The sequence below is a fragment of the Bactrocera dorsalis genome, chromosome 2 (genome assembly GCF_023373825.1).
Source record: "Bactrocera dorsalis isolate Fly_Bdor chromosome 2, ASM2337382v1, whole genome shotgun sequence".
Lineage (NCBI taxonomy): Eukaryota > Metazoa > Arthropoda > Insecta > Diptera > Tephritidae > Bactrocera > Bactrocera dorsalis.
This window is the reverse complement of record NC_064304.1, coordinates 35,623,537-35,647,094: the sequence shown is the minus strand read 5'-3', so window position 1 is coordinate 35,647,094 and position 23,558 is coordinate 35,623,537. Positions and strand designations below refer to the sequence as shown.

General features: G+C 35.8%; 1 protein-coding gene across 3 annotated transcripts; it reads right to left on the bottom strand.

The window, feature by feature from the left end:
• Positions 1–1,520: 1,520 nt before the first annotated feature.
• LOC105226326 (EH domain-containing protein 3) lies at positions 1,521–22,709 on the bottom strand. Of its 3 annotated transcripts, XM_011205157.4 has the most exons (5): positions 22,550–22,709; positions 20,790–22,097; positions 20,515–20,523; positions 3,134–3,307; positions 1,521–3,059 (listed from the first exon to the last, which is right to left on the bottom strand). In XM_011205157.4, exons 2-5 carry the CDS (start codon positions 22,012–22,014, stop codon positions 2,857–2,859), a joined length of 1,611 nt encoding a protein of 536 aa, XP_011203459.1. In that variant the 5' UTR covers positions 22,015–22,097; positions 22,550–22,709; the 3' UTR covers positions 1,521–2,856. The 3 variants fall into 3 exon arrangements, with proteins under 3 accessions (XP_011203459.1, XP_011203460.1, XP_019845868.1); XM_011205158.4 differs by lacking the exon at positions 20,515–20,523; XM_019990309.3 differs by lacking the exon at positions 22,550–22,709 and having other exon boundaries at positions 20,790–22,543.
• Positions 22,710–23,558: the final 849 nt, after the last annotated feature.

Sequence of the window (23,558 nt, the reverse complement as noted above, 5' to 3'; positions counted from 1 at the left end):
GGGTCCGTTTCGTTTACAAATACCCTATTGTCGTGAGATGTTTATATTCGAGTAACGACTGTCACTTCAGTAATATACTTCGAGCATTATTTTGTTCCGAACTCTTTCGTTTTACGAGTAAATTCCGCCTCATTTTCAAGATATTAATGCTCCTAACACAATACTCAGCAAGTCTTCTCATGTTGGTTATGCAAAAACTGCTTGCCTGGTAGTCTTCTATTTTCTCGATGAAACCGTTAATCATGAAGAAACCATCGCTCCCAAATAGTTGGCTCTTCCTAATCGAAACGGATGCAGAATTAATTAAAAGGAATGTAACCAACCATCTAGACCTCCAAAACTATTTTAAGAAAAACTTTAAGGTCTTCAAACAGGCAGCTACTTCAGGTCGAATGTAAAACACTATAAATACTTATATATACTTCTTTTGATAGTAGAATCTTTAACTCATTTCTAAGATAATTCGGCTTACCACTCCACCGACAGCCAGGATTAAAATCCAACCAAAATCAAAACAACAAAACCACCTATGTAGTCTAAGTAAAAGTCATCAAATCCTTTATGAAAGTTCAAAGTTGACCTTCACACCACTAAATCTCAATTTCGCCATCCGACGTACTGCAACTGAAGCTATAACATCCATCCATATTCTCAGATAAAACCCATTTCTGACTTAGTGGCTTCGTCAGCAAATAAATTGTCGCTTTGCGGTGAGTCAAATCCCCATATGATTCAGGAAACTCAATTGCATCCCTAAAAATTTTCTGTTTAGTGCGGTTTGTGGTATGGCGGCATTATCGGTCCTTATTTCCTTAAAAAAGAGGCAGGAAATGCCGTTACTATCAGCGAGCGTTAATAAAATTCCAGCCGAACTGCTGCTGCTGTTGTGGCCATTTGGCCGGCATTTTGTTCAAATCATAAATGGTATAAAATATAAATATTTTTTATAGGATTTCCGGCGGTGCCTTCTGGGTGTTACAAATTTCGTGACAAATTAGATATACCTCGTGCAGAATATAATTTTTCATGATTTCTGCTCCGAACATCACACCAATAAGAGCGGAATTCATGACACCTTCTTCTTTATTAGCGTAGACACCGCTTATGCGATTTTAGCCGAGTTTACAACAACGCGCCAGTCGTTCTTCCTTTTCACTGTTCGGCGCCAATTGGAGTTTCCAAATGCAGCCAGGTTCTTCTCCACCTGGTCTTTCATATTGAGTGGAGGTCTGCCTCTTCCCGCGGTCGGTACTGCGTCGAATTCTCAGAGCAGGAGTTTTTTCATCCATTCGAACGCCAAAGAGCGAAAAGGAAGATTCATGGCACTTACTATCTACTACAGTTTTTATCGGTTTCAAATTCTGTTTCCGACAACTATTTGTTTCTACAATACTCTTGAATAAATATCAAATTTTTTTAAATTTATTTTCGAAAAAATTTTATTGTTTTCATTTAATATCTATATAAAATTTCATTTACATACTTTGTTTACAACTTTTTTTATTTCATACTTGTAATACATACATACATACATATTTATATATGTGCTACATACATAAATATGTGGCAAATAGTACATAATATGTAAAAATGTATACTTTTATTGTTTTTCGCTAAATAATTTAAGCAATTGCAATTTATTTAAGGCATTTTATGTTATGCAATTGCAATTAGACTTCAAAATTTCAATTAAATTGAAATACAAATTTATACACTTGTAAAAGAATATAAAAATATTGCATTCAGAAAAAAAAACACAAAAATTTATTTAAAAAATTGCACAAAATGTGGAAAACAAGCAAAAATTTATAACCTACAAACTGGAAAGAAATGCGCAGGACTCAGCTAATGCGTGCAACTGAGCCGAAATCAATGCAATAACTGTGAAAGCTACCCTTTTATTTTTTCTTTTACATATGCAATGGATTTATTTAGGTTTGTAACATATTTTTCGTGTGTGTGCATACGACATTGCGGTTAAAAGTGCAAATAATTGCATTTATGGTATGTATGTATCAAATATATTTTCACTTTATTTTTTTAATTTCTCATTTGCTGTACACATTTACATTTAGTTTAGATAGTTTCATTTTGAACAAAACTTCATTCATATTATATATATGTATATACCATATATAAATATAAAACGAATTTTATAAAGAAAGCGCTTAGATATTTATGCATGCATGTATGTGTATAAGTATATGCAACTAAAGTGTGTTTTACAAACTCTTTTGTTTTCTTTGCAATTTGTTTTGTATATTTAGTTAATATTGATGCATATGTATATGAAATATTCAAAAATATGTTGCACTTACATTCACATGATATGCGGGGTGTACGCGTTTAAAACTCAAATTCAAATTTTACTTAACATGAAATATAATATACATACATACATATGTACATATGTATGTAACTGGTGTATTAGCATACGTACAATGCAAAGCATGCAAAACTCTTATCCATATCACATACATACATATGTATTTAGTGAATTTAGCGCTTAGTTGGGTGTACAAAAGTTGGGAACGTTCCTTGCGTATATGTTCGTATGTATGTATAGTTAACAATGCACTTTTAACGACGCTTTGTGCATATCGATTGCAGGCTCTTATATATGCGACAACAAATTATATATGTAGCTGTATATATCATATAAATAGGTGTAGTTTACAATACATAGTAGCTCAGGTGACTTAAGCGCATAGTACCATTTTCATATTACATTAACAGATTAGCAACGATATCATAGGAAACTGAAGCGAGGTGAAACGTACGCTCGTCATAACGCCAATTAAGATGTGAACGAACAGAAAAGAAATGATAAAGTAAAAATTTGTTTTTTCAATAACACTAGCAACGTTTCGCCGGTGGCACCAAGTGTTCGGGCAGCACATTTGGCAGTTCGTTGCCTTCCAGTTTCACATTGATTAAGTGCAACGCGAGTGCGAATTCGTCCGAATCCAGGAAACCATCACCGTCGACATCGGACAGCTTCCAGATTTTGCTGAGCACCGAATTGGGCAGCTTCGATTTGATGAGTTCTTGCTTGGCAGCTGTAAAGTGAAAAGTGATTTTTTTTTATTAATATTATTTGCTCATTTCAAGTGAAAGTGAAATTAGGACTTACTCGCTCCCGATATGCGCCCATCAACCGGCCCCAGCGCGTTGAAGATGGCGTCCGTGCGTGGTTTATCGCGATTGCAAATCCAGTCGTGTTCGCCGAAACCAGCGTCGATGCCCTCACCCTTCATGTAGCCGAACGGCGAGACGTGATCGTCGATTACACCAGCGAAGGCGCCACCTAAAAGGATTAAATAGAAATTTATATGAGAAAAGCTTGCATTTGGTAAAATAGAACAAAATAAAATGTAAAACAGTCACTGCTAAAAGTATGTCTACACCTACTAAATAATAAAATCTTTATATCAAAGGTTTATATATTCAATCACACAAATATACATACATACGCATTTGCTTTAAGCATAGACAGACATATTTCTATTGCTCCTAATTTCTAGCAGCCGCTGGGCTTCAATTTATGGAACTGCCTTGCCGCCGCTTCGTTTGTGACGCTCTGTGTCCTCGTCGTTTGTTGGCCTTTTCAATCGCTTGCGTCTAAGTAGTCGCAACAGCAATTGCCTACAATTATGCAGAGCGCTCGTCTCCGCTGGCGCAGGCACTTGAATGCGAAAGCGCACGCCGGCCACCGGCTTGAAAGTTGCAGCGGCTTTGGCGGCCACTTCAATTCTTGTATGCGTTTATGGCAATTTAATCTCAATTGTCGCTTCACCACACAATTGATTCGCTTGTCTATTGGCCGGTGAGCAGCGCACGAACGTAATTTGCAACGACGCATTTGCATTTCGTTGCACATTTTGTGCTTTGTATTGTGCAAAAGTGCAACTGGCCGTGTGTGCAAGTGTAGCGATAATTAAAAGAGTCTGACTCTAACTAATTTTCGTTATTCAAAGAAAAACGAATGAAAATAGAAATGAAATACTAGACTAGGACAGCTTATGAGGCCATGCGCACTCGAGCAATTTACTTTCATTATGGGCGAGGGCGCGGTGTAATTGCAAATAAGTAGAAAAATGTAGTAAGAGGTAGGACTATTTCTAAAACAATATTATAACAGTGAACGGAAAACATTTTTGGTCTGTTCTGCTTGCTATGTTTGTGCTCTAACCTCTGGTCGGGGCTTTGAAATTTGAAAATTTTGATGTAATTTATGCGAATTAAAGAAAACAATAAGATAAATCGACTTGAGGTAGGTTATGTTAATTAAGAGTTGTAGAATAATACCCAAGAATTTTACGTACACTTAAGGCACATAAGGCGACACTTGACAGGTATATAGATTATGACAGTATCGTCCAGTTACTTTTTGTATTGAGTTTTGTAGAAAAATACATTAAGATGTAGTGTAGAAAATTACATTGAAGGAAAAGGAATTTTAGGAAAATTACATTAAAGAATTACTTCGGAAAGACCCATTTATATAATAAAATTAATTGCATTCTCATCGCTTTCCATGAAGGAATATATAATATAGACGGAAAAACCTTTAAAGAAGTGGAGCTGTCTATAGCGCTAATTCATATCATGACGTAGCATCGCTTATTTTAAATAATGATTTTACTTGCTACCACAGCAAGCCCACTAAGCGCTTCAACGGGTAGTTTATAACGGGTAATTCAATAGAGGTACTTTTGCAATAGCCTTTTTTGACAGATCACGCGTGACTCGTGTCAAGCTATCATGTTGTTGTTTTTGTTCTGTATTGTTTGGTAAGACTTACGACTGAACGAAGTTTACAAATCGTTCGGCTATTACGAAAATTCACGTTCTGAAAAGAAAATGTTTCGCGCGCTTCGCTCAATTTATGATCAACATGATCGGCCTGCTGAGCGTACTATTCAAAATACCATCATTCATCTTGAGACCCTGCATTCATGAGTGGATAATATTCGACTATCGATCGATCTATTCCTTTTTTCTTCAAGAAGCTGCACATTTGTCGGAACCGCCGATATAGTCGTCAAATAAATTCACCGATCAAAATCAAATTCTTGTATGAAAAACTGCTTTATTTGACAATTTATCTGCAGAGTTTATTGGCACGAAGTATTATTCAAGCCGATAGTACAATCCCCGAACAAATGACTTAGATCAGAACACTAAGGCATATCGCTGCCATACAAACTGAATGATCAAACTCAAGTCCTTATATGGAAAATTTTTTTATTCGACAAGATATCGGCACGAAATTTGGCGTGGATTATTGTCTAAGATAACGGTACAATATTCGAACAAATTGTACCGATCGGACTACTATAGCATATCGCTGCCCTACAAAATGATCGATCAAAATCAAGTTATTGTATGGATTTTTTTTTTAATTTCTGAGGGGTATTCTAGCTTCCGGTGCAACCGACTTTAACGTTTTTCCCTGTTTTCTCATAAGAATGAACTTTGATCAAATATTCTGCTTAGCCCTCTGAAATGATTCAAAGTGATCGCAGCAATACAGAGTATATATAGAATCAGCTCAAAGGTTTGAAGTTTTATACAGCGCATTAGAACATATACATATCTACGTACATATTTACAAATGTAACATATATATGTACATACATTATATAGAAAAAAAAATACTAATAGCGTAATTATATTCACACATAAATATTTATGGGAGAGCACAGTGGGGAGTAATTGCTCTTCAATGACATAAGCTCTGCGTCACACTTTTATAAAACAAATCACTGTTCGAGACACTGAACGCTATATACAGAACAGAATAGTATATAGGCTGGAATGTACATACCTATGTACATATGTCGGCCGCACCTAATCATTCATTTATGGCGCCTCGATTGGTTTTAAATTTGCTCAACAATCGACAGTTGCTGAAGTTTTTTTTGATAAATCGATTTTCAAGTGCTTTGTATGTATGTATATAAGTATATATCATAAATTAATACAAAGAATAAATTTATAAATAAATAAAATAAAATAAAATAAAATAAAATAAATAAAAGTGAAATAAATAACAGCATGTTAAACACGGCGCGAACATAGAGGTTAGGTTAGGTGTGAAATAATCGCAAGAACATAAAAAAATTACATCACAGTTGCGTTGGGCGCTGATTGTGACTTATAATCGTTATTTATCAGTCATATACAGTAATTACATACATATGTATATGGTAGAAGTATATAGAACTATGCTCTCTATATATTTGGCAATTGGGCGGCGTCCCATGCGAGCAATTTAGCCGGTTAAAGGAGTGGTATTTCACGAGGAAAAAAGTAGAGCGAGCGGCAAGCAAATATGTATGTATGCTGATAAGATAGCAGCGAGTAGACATATGGCACATGTACATACATACATACATATGTATGTAATCATATAATATGCGGTGTTGCCCTATCATAAGTGGCTTTGGAAATATAGTTGACGCAAATAATTAGGAAGCTAGTGCAAAAATAGAAATAAGAGCATATAAGCACTTAAGCAAATAAGTCACAAAGTCACAAAGAGATAAATGCTAACACAACTTCGCGCCACATTTGCATGAACTCGCTTTAGCATGGCGCACAGTCACATGTGATAAGTGCCCAAAAAGTCTGAAATAAAGTAAAAAATTTGGAAAGATTGCCAAAGTTGGAGTGTCTATTTTTTATGACCATCTACGCGCTAATTCAGCAGCTATTGCATAAGTGTCTCACATTCTTGCTTTCAAATTAATTCTTAACGAGTTTTGGGCGGAGCAAGATAGGCGGTAAAAAAATTCACTGAAAGCAGCGCTGATTCACTTCTAGGAATCTGCAATGCCTCTCCAACTTTGTTGTGAAATCTTTTGTTGAATTTCATGTGCTTCTGACCCAAAAACACGGTACCGACGGTACAGCAAGTACTCCTGCCGCAATGACTGCGTGTATTTGCGCCAAGTTCATTAATCAAAGGTCAATGTACGCCTGAGGAATTGACTAAACTTTCGGATGCACAAAAGAAATTCGACAGAGCTACATAGGTACATGCATAGCTGTATGTGTTCGTAGGAATGTGGACCATGCCGCCATATTGACAATCGTTTTGTCGAGTAGGCACTAATAGCCGGCGTTTATGTTTGCCAAATAGCCAGGAATAACTGTGAAAGTAAATAGTCAGTGGTCACCAAATTAATAATGGATTTTGTGCATGACGAAAATCACGCAGAATAAATTATGAAAAATAAAATCTTTTTACGAACACTCTTACAAATTGATTTAGAGCGTAGATAATCTGAATTTGATGCGATAGGAGACAGATGGGCCAATCATATACATATGTACATACATACATATGTACATAATCGTATTTATAGTATGAAAAGTTGAACTGTCTATTCAAATACTACTTATAAATACATTTTAGAGATATTAGGTTGCAATTCGGTAAAAATATATAAATTAATTTGTTTATTTTGTACCGACATGAGATAATCAGAAGGATATAGTCTGACGACGGCCAGAGGTTTTACGTTACCGGAACTGACCCGGATTTTATCCGGCCAAGAACTGTTATTTCGGCGATCTAACCCCTGTTTGGATCGGTAAGAGGATAAAGTCAGGTTAATCTGTAGTTTAATCGCTAATAAGTTATCGGTTTTGGATACATCTGGCTGACGTTTTAGACAGTGTTTTAGCATCAAGAGGTCTTCCTTGATTACGTCGAAGGCATCGAACAGTACGCCGACCAGACTTCGGAAGCAACCAAAATTAGACACGCACTGACCGGCATTCTCAGTGGAGCTATTAACATCCCCACCGACTCCCTCTCAGTAAATGGCGTGTTTGTTCACCAAAATCAACACCCATTGCCAACGAAGTTACGAGTTAACCCGAAAATCTACAGTGAATCTTGAGCAACTTTGTTTTGGATACTGTAGCAGATTAAACTCCTACTTATCCAGAATCGGCCCCGACACAACAAAAATATGTCCAGCCCCATTCCCCTATGGCGTTTTTGAATACTCAGCGTATATCACTCATTTAGAATCCTTCTCCCCATGATGCAAGCTTGTCAAAATAGCGCGTTTCTTGCGGTTATCGTCAGATGAACAACCAAGCCGAAACTTACCACCTAAACTTGGACTAGGTAACCGACACAACAACAACAATAGCCTGGTTCAAACCTAAATTATTGAGCTTGAGAAAGCTATCGACTCGATTGGTGCTTCGTTTGGTCACAACTGTGAGATCATTTCACAGCGGATTTTTACTCTGTTCACGCGCAATCTGAAGTAGATTCTACGTCTTTGCGTAACTCTCGACGGAACATGGATCCACTGATATACAACGCAAGAATCATAATTCTACAACGATTCACGATTCTACATCGACTATCTGGAGAAGGATTAAACTGAGGCATAGCTATACTATGCCGAATTATTAGCAAAGAAAAAAGGGTTTTCCCGCATGGTAACCCAGTGCTTCGCATCTCCTCCACCGCCACCGAAAAATTGGCTGAATTTGTCTACGAACCGTATCAAAATTTGGCTCCGTGCGATTTTTGTTTCCAAGTATTAAATTCACTTTTGATTGTTTCATTCATAACAGTTTTCTAATTTTTTGCTGCAATAACGGTTTGGCAAAAAAAAAAAATTATTAAATGTTTTTTCCTTTCTATTCTTGTATTCTTTTTTGAATTTCGTTCACAATGACATCATACCTAAAATTCGCAACATGACACATCGTGTCGCATGACTTATCTAAATATTCACTGTAGCGAGTTTAATCAAAGGTGTGTTTGTTTAACATTATCATGCCAAGTATACCTTCGCTTGATACTTTCGAAAAATTCCAATAACATAAGTATCATTCCAGCACAAATGCAGATAAGATATGTGAGAGAAAATTTGCTAAAACAAAACACTGTACACAGCGTGACATTCCACTGTTACAGTTCGGCACGATGTACTTCGCTCTTCTATACTGATCGGAAGTTCATTCACTTTTCGGACATACATATGTATTGTGTGCGCTTGCGGAACATTTTTTTTTGTAATTGTTGTACTTCAATTTCTACATATTTAGTGTTTATATTGAGTATGCTATTTACATATGTATATATGTATGTACATATGTATCTATTTCAATATATACAAATGTAGTATCTCGTTGAAATACAATAAAATTATTCGGAACAGCGGATGCAGCTAATTACCGGTACAAATATCGACTAATGCATTATATCCGAGATACACACATATTTATACACTTGCAACATGTTGCTACAGCGTATAATACTTTTGTTCATCTAACGGTTGTATGTATTACCTAAAGCTAAACGAGATAGATTTATATACATAAATGATCAGGATGACAAGAGTAGTTGAAACCCGGGTGACTGTCTGTCCGTCCGTCCGTCTGTTGAAATCTACTAAGGGCACCATAAATCAATAACTAAATACGCCAGCGATATTAAATTGTACCCCCGAAGTGGTATGAGAGGACTTTATACGAGCCACTATCAAAATCGGACGATGGGCGTTGCACCGCCCACTTTTAGGGAAAATCGCATATGTCAAGACCCGCTCGACCGATTTCAATCAAATTTGTTATGTGGCACTCCCCTGACTTCTCTTTCTCTATGTAAATTTTTATCTATGGCTACGCCTACCACCCTTATAACACAATTTTAAATTCCATCTGATTTCATGCCACCTTATGGACAAAAATTGCCCAAATTCAACAAAAACTGTTATTTTTACTGAATATATCGGTGTTAAAATTTGTGCTTAGAAAAACTCGCCCTAAACCCCATATAACTAACAAGCTTTATGTACCTGAAGGTACTTCTCTGGCTTTAATCCTTGCAAGTTGCAGGAAGATGAAATGTTCGTTATACCCAAACTTAGCTCTTCCTTACTTGTCATTTAGATATGTATTTGTAAATATATACATAAGTATTTTTTTACACATATCCATATAGGTATGTATGCATAAGATCAAATCTTTTGTTATAATTTGGTATAGAAAGGAAACATTTCTAAATACAACAATAACAATGTTTATAGAAGAAAATCTGTTTGTTGACTGATAAAAGCTCAGATAAACAAATGTAAAGACATTGAGCTCGACTAAAAATAAATTTGTTACAAAACTTTTACACTAACGATGGGCGGAAGTTAAATATTTAGGTCATTTATGGCACAGCATTTCAAATTTGTTATCTAAAACAAAAGCGAGAATGAAATTTTTCTTTCCAATTTCAAAATTGTTTGAAGTATTTAAAATAATTTATACGTCCGTCGCTCTGTATATAACAGGTTTTTCAATAAGAACGCTTCAAATGGGGTATCAATGAAATTCTTTATTCTTCTGAAAGTACATTCGATGCCATTATGTATGGAACTCGGTTTCTTTCACATGGCCACCACGGGCACGTTTGCAGAAGTTCAGACGCTGAATCCAATTTTCGGCGGTTTTCAAGCATAAATCGCCGATACTGCTGCAATTTCACGTTCAATATTCGTACGAAGTTCATCGATCGTCGCTGGCTTGTCATAGACTTGACGTAGCCCCCCCGAAAATAGTCTAACGGCGTCAAATTGCACGACCGAGATGGCTAATTGACTGGGTCATTTTGTGCGCTAAAACGTTCACCAAACTCGGTTTTCAATAAATCGCTGCATTCGCTGTGTTGCTTGTGGCGCCGTCCTGTTGGAATCACATAATCAACAAATTCGGGTCAAAAATATTCTGTTATCATTGAGAGGTAGCGATTCCCATTCACAGTAACGTACGGTACGGTACGGCCCATAAACTACACCCAACCGTTATTTTTTCGGGATACAATGGTGACTCATGGAGTACGTGTGTATTGCTGCCTGATCAATAACGCATATTTTGCTTATTGGCAAAGTCATTCAGCCAGAAATGCGCCTCATCGCTAAAGATGATTTTCGATGAGAATTCATTTCATTTTCAAGTTTTGTGTTCACCCCAATTCACGAATATACGTCGAATCTGGTAGTCAAGCGACTTCAGTTCTTACGTAAATTTGTTTATGTAAGGACGTCGGCCAAGATCTTTTCGCAAAATTCACCACTACGACATCACAGAAATGCCCAAGGCTTGAGAACGATGTGTGAGAGACTGATTTGGATTTACCTCAATTAATGCAATAGCGGCACCAATTTTCTCGACACTATGGGTACTTCTTTGTCTCACTGGTACGCGAACATTTTGCACTGTGCCTGTGTATTCAAAGTTTTCCACTGGACGCTCAATTGTTGATCTGACAGGACGATTATGACGACCATAAATTTGACGTAGCGCTCTTAAGGTTGAGGCCACTGACTCCGAATTTCAGTAGTCAATTTTAATAATTTTTACTAGTTATAGGATCGCATATCTTTCCATGATGAAATGGCGAACTTTAATGAAGAGAAATCTCAAAAGAGTTTGTAGCGCCTCTATTGAAAAACCCGTCACTACATACGTCTCTTAATTTGTGAGATATCAATCTGGAATATTTCACACGTTATTTTCTCCCTAAGAAGCCGCTCATTTGTCGGAATCGTTGATATTGGACAACTATATCATATACATAGCTTATTGTTCAAAGCTAGGCTGCAATCTCCTAACAATTTATTCGAAATCAAGTCCTTGTATGGAATTTTTTTTACTTAGCAAGATATGTTCACCAAGCTTGGCATGGGTTATTGTCCAAGATATTGCTACAATCTTCGAAAAATGTATTTAGCTTCTTGGATCCCTAAATCATATAGCTGACATACGGACTTATTGATCAAAACCAAATATTTATTTGTACGGAAACTTTTTTACTTGTGAAGCTTAGCTTAATTCCTACTATTTCGAAAATATAGTTCATTTCTATAACTAATAAATAAGATTCTTATAATTTTTCATTTTCAACAGTATTCCCTAATAAAAATATGCACTTCAGCTTTTCAGAAGAGCTCAGCTATCAATGTTAACCTCAATTCAGTGTGTTGAATTCTCTGAATGGTTGACTGACACTTTCATGAATGGGCAATGTGCGACTGATATACGAGCTCATCACATGCACATACATACATATGTATGTATGTATGTCTATACATGAGAATGTTTGCAAATGCACAATTTAAATGCCATTAAATGGATGTAGCGCATTATCAATTGCAAAATGCAAAAGCAAAAAAGGAAATAGACAAATAAGTGAAATAAAAAAAATTAAAACAACAAAAACTGCACGCGCCGGCAAGATCGTCTTCAAACGCCGATTGCGCATAAAATAATGTTAACCCACTTGCAGTTATTCATACCGATTAATTTGAAAAGTGAAAAAGTGCCAGCGGAGCGCGCAGCTTGTGCCGCCAATTGAGGTGAGTGCCGTGCAAACGCCGAGAGTGCCAGCCGATGCATTACAGTCGGGCGGTTTGTCGGCATGTGATTAAAAAAAGAGCGCAGCTTGACGCTGTCAAAAGTGACACTTGGCATTAAATGAGCGCAAGTAAAGCGGGCGGCTCGAAAATGAACCAAATGTGCACACGATGGCCCTTTACACGAATAGGCACACATACAAGCGCGTGGGTGGATGCACTCAACCAGAACCGGTGTCGCAAACAAGTGCAGAAGCTGAAGCACCGGCAGCGATTTTATTGCGTTTACTTAAACCTGCTAAAAACACAACAACAACAGCAATCACAGTAAGCGCAAATAATTTGCATAAATTTTGTCGGTGTTGTTGTTGCTGTTGTGCTTTTTGAGGGTATTTGCGATATGAGCATGACGCCATAACGACACGTAGCATTGTGATAGCAAATAGGTGCGCGTGTGTGCAGCACATTTGCATGTGTATGTCTGTATGTGCGTCTGTGTACGCCGTGGCTGGTTATTCGAGCGTTTAGCCTAGATTAGGCACGCGGACACATATGGCATTTTGTCGCATTGTGTTCACAATGTCAAGAGAAGAATATTTCAATTAAACGGACGGACGGACGGATGGACGTATGAACGGATGTTCGCGAATGCAAAGCTGTCGCGAAGACAGTCGTTGAAGGTAATATGCTAGACGCAATCAGCGGATTAAACGGGAAGAAAGCGATTTTGCAATTAATCAGAGAAATGCTGCAAGAAGGTCAGCAGAATATTAAAATTAGTAATTTAATTATGTGGAAAGTTAATGCAGTCTTAATTATTTTTGGAAAGATGTTCATTAAAAAACGTTATAAATTTGCGAGTACAAAGAGACAATGACCCCAGCAGTAAGTTCAAATCGTTTGTCGATTGAATGACAATATCGAAAAACAATATCAAGTTCAAATGATAAAAACTTGATCTCAGTATAATAACCCTTGTTTTCGTCAGAACTGAAAATGATTCTGAATTCCAAAATAATTAAAATTTTTCTGTGAATATTAACTTTACAAAAAATCAAGCTTTCTCAAAGAATTAACGTTTATAATTTTTGATGCACTCATATTCTGTCCGCTCTCTGACTTGTCAAATTTTCAGCAAACACTTCACTACATCATAAAAGTAAAAAATTTGACAGGAGGAAACGTCAACGCATACAAATTATAAATAAAAACAGTGTCACACGAGTGAAGTTGGGTAAATGATATGTTGAAGCTTATAATAATTTTCCTAGAAGTGAAATGCGAAGTTACTAGATAGCAAAATGATGTATTTACATATATTAAAATTGTCAAGAAAATGCGAATGTCACCAACAGCAAAATAATTGTTTTAGTCACCACTGACTTGCTTGTTCAGAATCCTTATCTAATTTCTTGAAACCTTACCAAAAAAAATACAAATAATATAGACCAGACGACTGCTGACTCACGCAAAATTTAAGCGTGACGTCACAGAGATATTTCTCTCAGAGAACTGAGATTAAACTGTCAAAAAAATGTCTTCAATGCGAAATTGAGCCCAGTGAGACTGGGTCACTTTATGGCACTCAAAGCTCCCAAGTTTGTTTACATGTCCTGATGTCCGGAAGTAGACTTTTTCTTACTATATTTGAACCAGACTGGTCCACGCGAACCGAATCGATAAAATTTTAAGCCATCATGAAGTCATCGAAAACTTTCCTCATGCGAATCATTCACCCACCTCTGTTAATGCCGACAACATCGAAAAGGTTGAGGAAACTGAATGTTTCAAAATCTTCGTGTTGCGTCTCAGAGAGACAGCAGAAGATCACAATATCTCTTAGGGACGGTAGGCTCATCAAGCGTGCTGTTTCGGTGGATTCAGATCATAGGGAAAGGGGCGTTAGATGTGTAGAGTTAGCTGGGCATGCAAAGAGGAGGTTAGCGTCAGGCGAGACCTCGTTGCGTGCTGAACATTTATTTCGTATGTCCCTGACGATTCTGGGTAAATAGGAGTTTAACCTGCTACGGTATCCAGGACGAAACCGCGCAAGGTTCATTCTAGATTCTCGCGGCAACTCAAGCTTACCATCTGAAATGGGTGATGGTTTTACTCCAAGTACGCCTTTCACTGAGAAGGAGTCAATGAAGGTTGGTGTTGCCAACAACGTTTCTCTGTCTTTTCCTCATGTGCTAGCCGGCTAACGGTTTGAAGATTGGTTGCGGCTCCGCCAGTTATCCTTGTCGCATGAGGACTGAGGGAGCACAGACTATTTTGTGTCACACCTAAAATCTTAGGATAATTGGCAATCGAAAATTTAACTTCATTGATTGCAATGTTAAGATCTAGTCTGTACTCTTCGGTCCAGTTTGTGAATAAGGAGACTGCGGATTTAATGGGGGAGAGTGTTATCGTGCAATCATCGGCGTACAAGGTGATAGAAATTCCCTCTGGTGGTTAAGGGAGTTTCGAAAATTTGAAATTAAACAGTAATAGGGAGAAGACACCACCCTGCGGAACCCCCTGTTTAATTCATTTAAATGAGGGAGCGGAAATTGTTCAATGTGCTCAAGTAGCGCTATGTGATTGATTGTGTCAAATGTTTTTTGGCAAGTCCTACGCTACAAGGATCGTCCTCTCACAGGGTGGTTTTTGGTTGAGGTCATGAACTATCTGGGCGATTATGACGATAAATGCTGTGGTGGTGTTGTGCACTTTACGGAAGCCGTGACGATGGTGTGTTAGACTCAGGTGGTGAGTAAATGTCGGGAGTAGCAAGTCCTCAAGTATCTTCACTTCTCTTGAAATAGAGTTATCGAGCGATAAAACTCCGCGTTATTGACGGGATTCCCAGGTTTCAAAAGTGGCACCACTCTACCGACTTTTCACACATCGGGTATTTGAAGAGTGATGAGCAACAGCATGAGGACCTTGATTAAGTAGCTTACTCTCGTCGAGCCTAGGTGCTTTAGCATCATTCTCTCTGGACCAATGGACACTCCAAATCTTCTTATCGGTGAAAGTAAGTGGTGCACAATCTTTTGGCAGTCGGGTAGCACATCGTTTGGCTTTGTCTGTCGAAGGGTGCAATGTGAAGATGCATGGTCATTGAATTGAATTTCAACTCGGTCAACATGATTATTCGGATTAGACACAGCCTTGACAATAGTACAAAGCTTACTCACGCAGGTGGATAGGTTACAAAACTTTAGATGCTCTGTCCATATTGTCCACTGTTTTTTCGGCGTTCTAAGCCTGTGTGGATCGGTGAGTTTTAGAAATAGTATCTTCGAAATGGAAATCTTAAAGAAATTTTAAACTTTATTTCAATATAAAATTCATATATTTGAGACCGATCCCAAAACATTAAAGTTCAATTCAACTATAGATTTTCTCAGTCTGAAATGTGCATTGAATTGAGTTATCTACGTCATCGGCAGCCCCGTGAAATTTTACATCTAATTAAAATTAAAATTGTATTGTTTATATTCACGAGGGCGAGTTCATTGACACTGTGAAATATAGCATTTATAGATATGTATGTACATACCATATAATATGTCTGGTAAACTAATCTCTGGCGGAAAATTCTGTATTTTACATGGGAATCTAATGTAAATATGTATGTAATTTGTATGTATGTACTAAATGCATGCATATTATTACCAAATGTATAATTAGAAATACTGGCAAACAGAGATCAATGAGTCTACATACATACATATGTCTGCCTCCAATGCATACGAAATATATACGTATAAACATTGGGATCAAAATCAATTAAGCTTGATCTCTCGAAGTAAACAAAAATGTGCAAATAAATATAAAGTTAATTACTTTATTCCAGAAATAATACAAAAACAATCAATAGTTATTTTGTGAGGTTATAAAGTCTGAATGCTAATAAAATTACATATGGAAATTAAACAATTTCTGCAAATAATGAACATTTGCAGTTGTTGACAAACAGTTGCAGGTTATTTAATTGGAAAAGTATTTGAAATTCATTACAAATATTTTTTCCACATACATAAATACTGATGTATTTCTTATGAAACTTGAGTTAAAAGTTATAAATTTGTATGTACATATATATTTATTGAGAGTAGCCACGAAGTTTTTCTAAACAACTCATAATCTAGAGAGAAAGAGCTCTATCAACACAGACATGTTCATACTAGATTTAAGCCATAGCATATGCATATGTACACTTTCAAATAAAATGAGCTTTTGACTCATAAAATACAAGAAATATTATTGTTTCGCTATACTGAGCACACACACGCTTAAGCTTATTAATCGACAATAAAACAAGGGCATTAGAATGCGGGCAGATACGCTTATCTGCTATGTAATGAGCGCAAATTGGAGCAGTTGGATACAAATATGATAAAGCAAAAAGACTAAATAAAAAAGGAGAATGAAAAAAATAACAAAAAAATAAAAAAATAAGAAAAAAAAAATAAAAAAAAAAAATTAATGGAAAATAAAAAATACATAAAAAATTTTTAATTGGTTGTAAAATAAAAAACAAACGTAATATAAATAAATAAAAATTAAAAAAAATATTAAAAAAAAAAATATTAAAAACAAAAATAAAAAAGTAAAAAAAAAATAACTGGAAAATTTTAATAAAATAAAAAACAATTAAAAATTTAAACAAATAATAAAAATAAGTATAAATTTAAATAAAAAAATTATAAAATAGAAAAAAAAGAAATGCACCTACACATATAATTGTAAAACATTATAAAATATGTTAAATAAAAACTAAAAATTAATAAAAAACTAAATAAAAAAACAAAACTAAAAGAGTAAAAACACATTAGGAAATTGAAAGCTTAAAAAATAAATTTATATAGTATGGAACTATAACAAAATATATTTTTTATATTAATATCAAATTTTTTTCTGAATTTCCAGCATTTAATTATAAAAATCTGGACACACCATACTAAGCTCCTACATAGTAATTAAAGTGAAATACAAATCGAATAACATACAAATACAAATATTTACGCAGCGTGACTCAGAAATCTAGCAGCTGTGCGATTGAATTAACTAAATAATGTATTAGCTTTTGTTGGAGACCTTGAACTTTACGAGGCAGTTGTAAGGTGCACGCAAACAAGTTCGCTGTTAATGTAACTGGATTTGTGACGTTATTGGTGGTAACAGCACAAATTTGTAAATAATACAAAGTGCCATTAGCTGCGGTGTGATGTGAGAGTTTTCGAAAAGAAATTGATTTTTTCTTTGCCTGGATCGATAAAAAAAATATTGAAGATGACATGGCTTAAGTGAAATAACTTTTTCTGAGCTTTAAAACAAAATTTGGCTGCTAATTTTTAGCGATAAATAAAAAAATTATTTTCCTACCTAATTCCAAATAAATATCTGATTGCATTATATTATATAAAAAACAAAAAAAAAACGTTAACTTCAGTTGCACCCTAGCTATAATACTCTCCTTAAATAAAAAATATTCCTTACAGACAGGAACTTGATTCCGATCGTTTAGTTTGTATGGCAACTATTCCTATTGTGATCCGATCTGCATTTTTTTAGTTAAAAATATATATTTTTATTATTTACTGTTATTTGTGCTCTTGATCTTACGCCAAACAATGACAATCCGCATTGGAATGACTCAGCTGATTATTTGCTGGAAATACTTCCATGACACAGCTTATTTAAATCTAAATGTGTTGGACCGTTGTTCCGGTCAGAGCAGCGACTAATTTAACAAATATTTGAAATAAGGTAATGTACTTTCACATAAGTATGTACTTATAGTATAATAGTGGCTTAATGAACACAGACAAACATACATGCATATGCATGATATGTGTATATGTAAATAGTCAATTTTACATTCAGTAATCTCAGTTGAATGTATGTAGGGAAACATATATTACGTTTGCGACCAGCAATTAGAAACGTTTTTAAGTGTAAATTTTTTTAATTTTAATTTTATTTTATTTCTTTTATAAAACACAAATGGTGTGAGTCAACGCTAAGCCGTGCATTGCTAACAGTGTCATGTGAATTGCATATATGAATGTACATATACATAAGTATGTAAATTGGTCAACAGGTTTATTTTTTCATAAGAGAAAACAAGAACAAAACCCCCTTAGCCGTATGACGGTAATTAATTTGGTTAGCGGATGTATGGAGCAGATAATGCAACCGGGCTAAAAGCGCTGTTTCGACTGCTTTCGGTATAATGTGAAGCGTATATTTATTTGAAAAATATATGCATGTAACGAAGTGTAGAAGTACTTGTATAAGTACTAGTGTAAATAAATTATTCTGATGCGTTACAGTGCGTCGACCTACTTACAGCTCCAGAGCAAACCTTCTAAAAAAAAATAAAAATACATACTTAGCAATTGCAAAAAAATGTGATGACATTCTGAACTTATCAGTGATGTTTTCTGCCAGCAATAAAAATCTTTTGTGCACAAATACGGTGATTTGAGGAACTCACGAAAAATTACGGGTTTTCTTTTAAATTGAAAAGAAAAAATGCTAAAGAAAAACACAAAATATCAAAAACAAAAAAGAATTCTCAGAAACTACTCAGTTTCGAGGGCTACGCTTATAAAAAATATCCCACAATGTGTAAATAAAAATCGCTTTCGCTACAAAAAATAATAGCAGACTTTTTAAAATAAAACCGTGAGAGAATTTTTACTTAATTTATTGCTACTACTTATTTTTTATTTCTCCGCATAGATTAATATATGTACCTGACATAAGTCAGAGAGTACGCTTATCAGTTGGTGTGCGCGAAAACGATGAGAGCTTAAGTTAGCAAAGTGTATTGCATAATAACTTGAAACGCCAGGCGTATTTATATGCATACTTATCTACATACATACATACATCATAGCCTTCTCTATGCATATTTGTTTATTAATTAGCAGCAGTAGCAGCGGCAAACAGCTTATCTAAGCGGCGAGTTTGGCGCCATAAAAAGCAGGCGAATTATATAGATATAGAGAAATTTTAAGTTTAAGTAATAAATGCATGCTTCTGGTTTAGCAACATTTAAGTTTGAAATATTAAACATTTAGGTAAAGAATTTTTGAGGTTAGTATTACGCCTTCCACTAACAATAACAACAACTACTTCCAACTGTCAAATTTCAGCCAAATGGTCAACTCACAGCAGTTTGCAACAAATTTCTTTGAAAATCTACTTACGACAGTAAAAGTATTTAGTGCGAATAGTTAATTTAATGGGTGCCAAATCATTAAACATTTGTGCAACCAACTACATCAGCACAGCCATCAACATAAAAATTATTTTTCACACAACGAAGTGCGCCATGGTAAAAGCGGTGAGAGCCAGCCCATCATATGACTATGAAGGCTTTTCAGTTTTCTTTGAAAAATTCACTTTATTTACACTTCTGAAGTCATGATTCGTTGGATTTTTGCAGATACTTCAAGCTCAAATAATGTTTTGTTTTTTACTCAACTCGATTTTGTTTTATTTTTTCTGTTATTGTCAGCTTTTGTGCGCATGTGTGTCGTGCTTGGCTACCGCCTATTTTGCTACTTTTCAATTTTATCTATGGCAATTCTTTGCTTTGCCGGCAAAAACTTGTTTTGCCGACATGGTAAATCACGATGAGTAACCAACAATGACTTCCTCTGTCGTTGTTGTTATTGCTGTTAAATACTTTGTCTTCTAGTTTTTATTTCTTCTCCTAACTGGGTCAACTGTTTTAGACGTGTTTGCTGGCGTATTGCAAAAGCGTTGTGAAGAAATTGAGGTTCCAACGGTTTTTGAGTAATGGTATTGGAGGGAGATCACGTGCCCATTTCTAACACAAATATATACCTCTATGTAATAAAATGCTTTTAATTCGAAATTCCAAAGAATTGTATAGGGTTTGTTTGTTTGTATTTACAAACTTATCTTGACATTTTTCAGAGTTTTGAGTTCTAACTGGTCATGAGATCAACGCCGCAATACGCTAACAAGTATTGTATATATTTGCATGAGAATGTTAATATAAACAAAAAATATATACTTTTTACAATTTAAAAAATCCTCATTCTGTGACTGTAATACACTTAAAGTATTTGTTCGAAATATTCATTTTTGTAGTGTCATTTACCTTTGAGTTCTGATTAGTTACAAGTAAGGCGAATCGCATACATCAGCATATAAAAAAATACATAAGAAATTTAAGATATTAAATTGGGTATTGAAACAAAACATATATGAATAATATAAATGAATATGACTACGTAAATTGAATTAGACACAAAGTAAGGGTTAAATTTCACTAGCAAAAGCAGAGACATGCATGCGCCCATTACCGACAAGCAATGACACTACACAAATATTTTGAAGTTCGACATAAATGATGTGCTAACTACAACAACTTACCCTTAACCACTGGTTCTGACACGAGCGTCATTTCTTCTTGCGGTATCATTTCCATTAGTCGCGCGATGTCCTTGGCTAACATATTGTCAACAACATCCAGTAAATGTGGTTTTAGAGAATGGAATTTGCTAAAGTCTTGATGCTGCAGCACCTCCTGCATTTTCTTGATGTCTGGGAAATCACCCGGTGAAATGGAGTGTTCACGTTGAATGCGATCATAGATTTGACCCAAATTCTTAATTAGATCCTTCTTTTTACTATCTTTACCAAACACTGATGGCATATCTTTGCGTAATTCAGAAATTATGAAGGCATGCACCTTCGCCAGGCGCGCACGCTTAATCAAATCGTTAAGCTTGCGCAGCGCTGCATTGCGTGGCAGTGATTGCAAATCGCGGAACAGATCTTGTTCTTCATCCTCGAAGAGGCGACGATTGGCATCGAAACGTAGTGGTTGATCCCAGAAAGAACCGATATAGACACGCGCTACTTCAGGTGTTTGCAGCACTTTGCCTAAGGACCACATAAGCGCACCGTATACACGCATTAATTGTTGGTGGTCAATCATGTCAGCCTTGTTGAGTATAATGCGGATTTTGTCATCATGGCCTTTAAGCGCTTCAATGGAACGTCTAAACTCATCTGAGATATCGAGTTTATGAGCGTCGAAGAGTAATATAATTCGATCCACACGTTCTGCAAACCATTCTAAGACGCCGGTAAAATCGTAACCACGATCGATACGTTGTTTTTCGCCTGATAAAATACCAGGGGTATCAACTATGGAAATCGCTTGCAAGACGGGTGAGTTGAGAGTGGAGCATTGGAAACGATTTAAAAAGGCATTGCCGTATTTGCTTAGTGGACGGAATTGCTTTTTCGGATCGACAACAAGTGCATTTCCAGGTATGACACCCTCCTTCTCATCATGCATTACGGCGATGAAACGATCTGTTGTGGGCTCAGGGCCAATACGAATGCCGGGGAAGTCGCGTTCCAGCAGGTAACGTATAAACGTGGTTTTACCAGTTGAGTATTGACCCACCAACAATATCATTGGCTTGGCATCAAAGTCTGGGTCTTCAAGCTTGGGTGAATGAAAATCATGGAACTGGTAGTGCTCCTCCAAAGGCAACAGCTTGCTGCGGTAGATTTTTTTTAGCTCGCCAACCACATTCTCTACCACTTCCTGATTATTTTTCTCGCGCTTCAGAAAACTAAACATTTTGTTACAATTTTACACAACAATATAGCGAACGTTTATGTAGCGGCAACTTCACACGGCAAGACTTCACTTCACAGAAAGGGCTGTAATAATTTATAAGAAAACAAAAAAGAAACACACTAATTTAATATTGCTTGGATTTCTATTTGGTTTTCCAACTTTCGCTTGTTATTTTAACTGAATTTCACAAATTCGTCCTACAATACTTGGCTATGAATCACACACACGTATACAAATTTATTTTTGGAAAAATTCCGTCACAATTTTCTTTCCACTTGCACCACTGCCACTTGTAAGTGTATGTGCTGGGACTTGCTGGCGTTTATTATCCGTAGGCAGGTATTCCGCCCCGATATTTCTCACTGAGAAGCAACAATTTTCACAACGCCCCTTCCACAAACTTCAATTTCACACACTACCAATACACTAACTGTCTGATCAACCAAATCCCAAACGAACAGTTTATTGCGAGGTAACAGTAATTTATAAAAACTTAAATTTTAAATTTAATTTTAATATACAATTAGTTAATTACATTTAATTTATCTGTTCGCTCCGTCCACGAATCTGCACAAACTCGACTAGACACTACCACCAAAAAATCTGAATCAAATGTGAATATCAGGGATAATTGGAAGATATATGAATAAGCACAGAAGAACGTCATCGGCTTTTTGACACACGACAATGACGTTTCTAATTGGAAACCAACAGGAAGCTTTTGACAATCGTCAAAGTTGCCACATTGCACTTATTAAAATGTTGCCAGATGAAGTGAAAAGCTTTTTGATAAATGAAGGAAGCCAAAACAATTTACTTCCGTTAACATTAATTTATTTTTTATATAAAAATTGAATTTATGAAACAATTCAATTGGTTGTTTATCGAACGACCATAAAAAGCCTCTATATTTGTATTGTTTTGAAAGAAATTAAGTTTTATTTAATGTAAATGGCAAAAGAATTTTTAATACAATACTTCAAAATTATAACAAAGTTAAGTTAACAAGCTCGAATTTGAAGTCAACTTTTGTAAAAAGAAAATCATAAACATTAATTAATTGAGTTGGTAGAAACCCCTAAAAGGAATCTACAAGTTAAGGCAAATCAAATAAGTGATTTATCCTAACCTCTTTGTAATATGCTTACACACATCCGCACATCAAGGTAAATGCACACACGTATACAAACATATATTTCTATTTATGCATGTGTATTATTAAAAAGGAAGATAGATTTTCACAGTAGCGAAACCTTTGTGAGCCTCTTTGGCGCCAACTCTTCATTGCGGTCCACACACTACACCATAATTATTGAGCTTAAACTCAGGCTACTCCTTTGAGGTCACAATCACTTTGGCGCCAACATACTTAATAGCCTTGATTCCATTTGGGGGTAATTCCGAAAATTCCAACAACGCCAAAATGCCAATACTAGACCATCATGTACATACATACATTTGTATGTGTATACAAGCGTACACATTTACAAATATATCATGGATTGGTTGTGGCTGTGCGCATTCAAGGATGCGCAGTAGCGGGG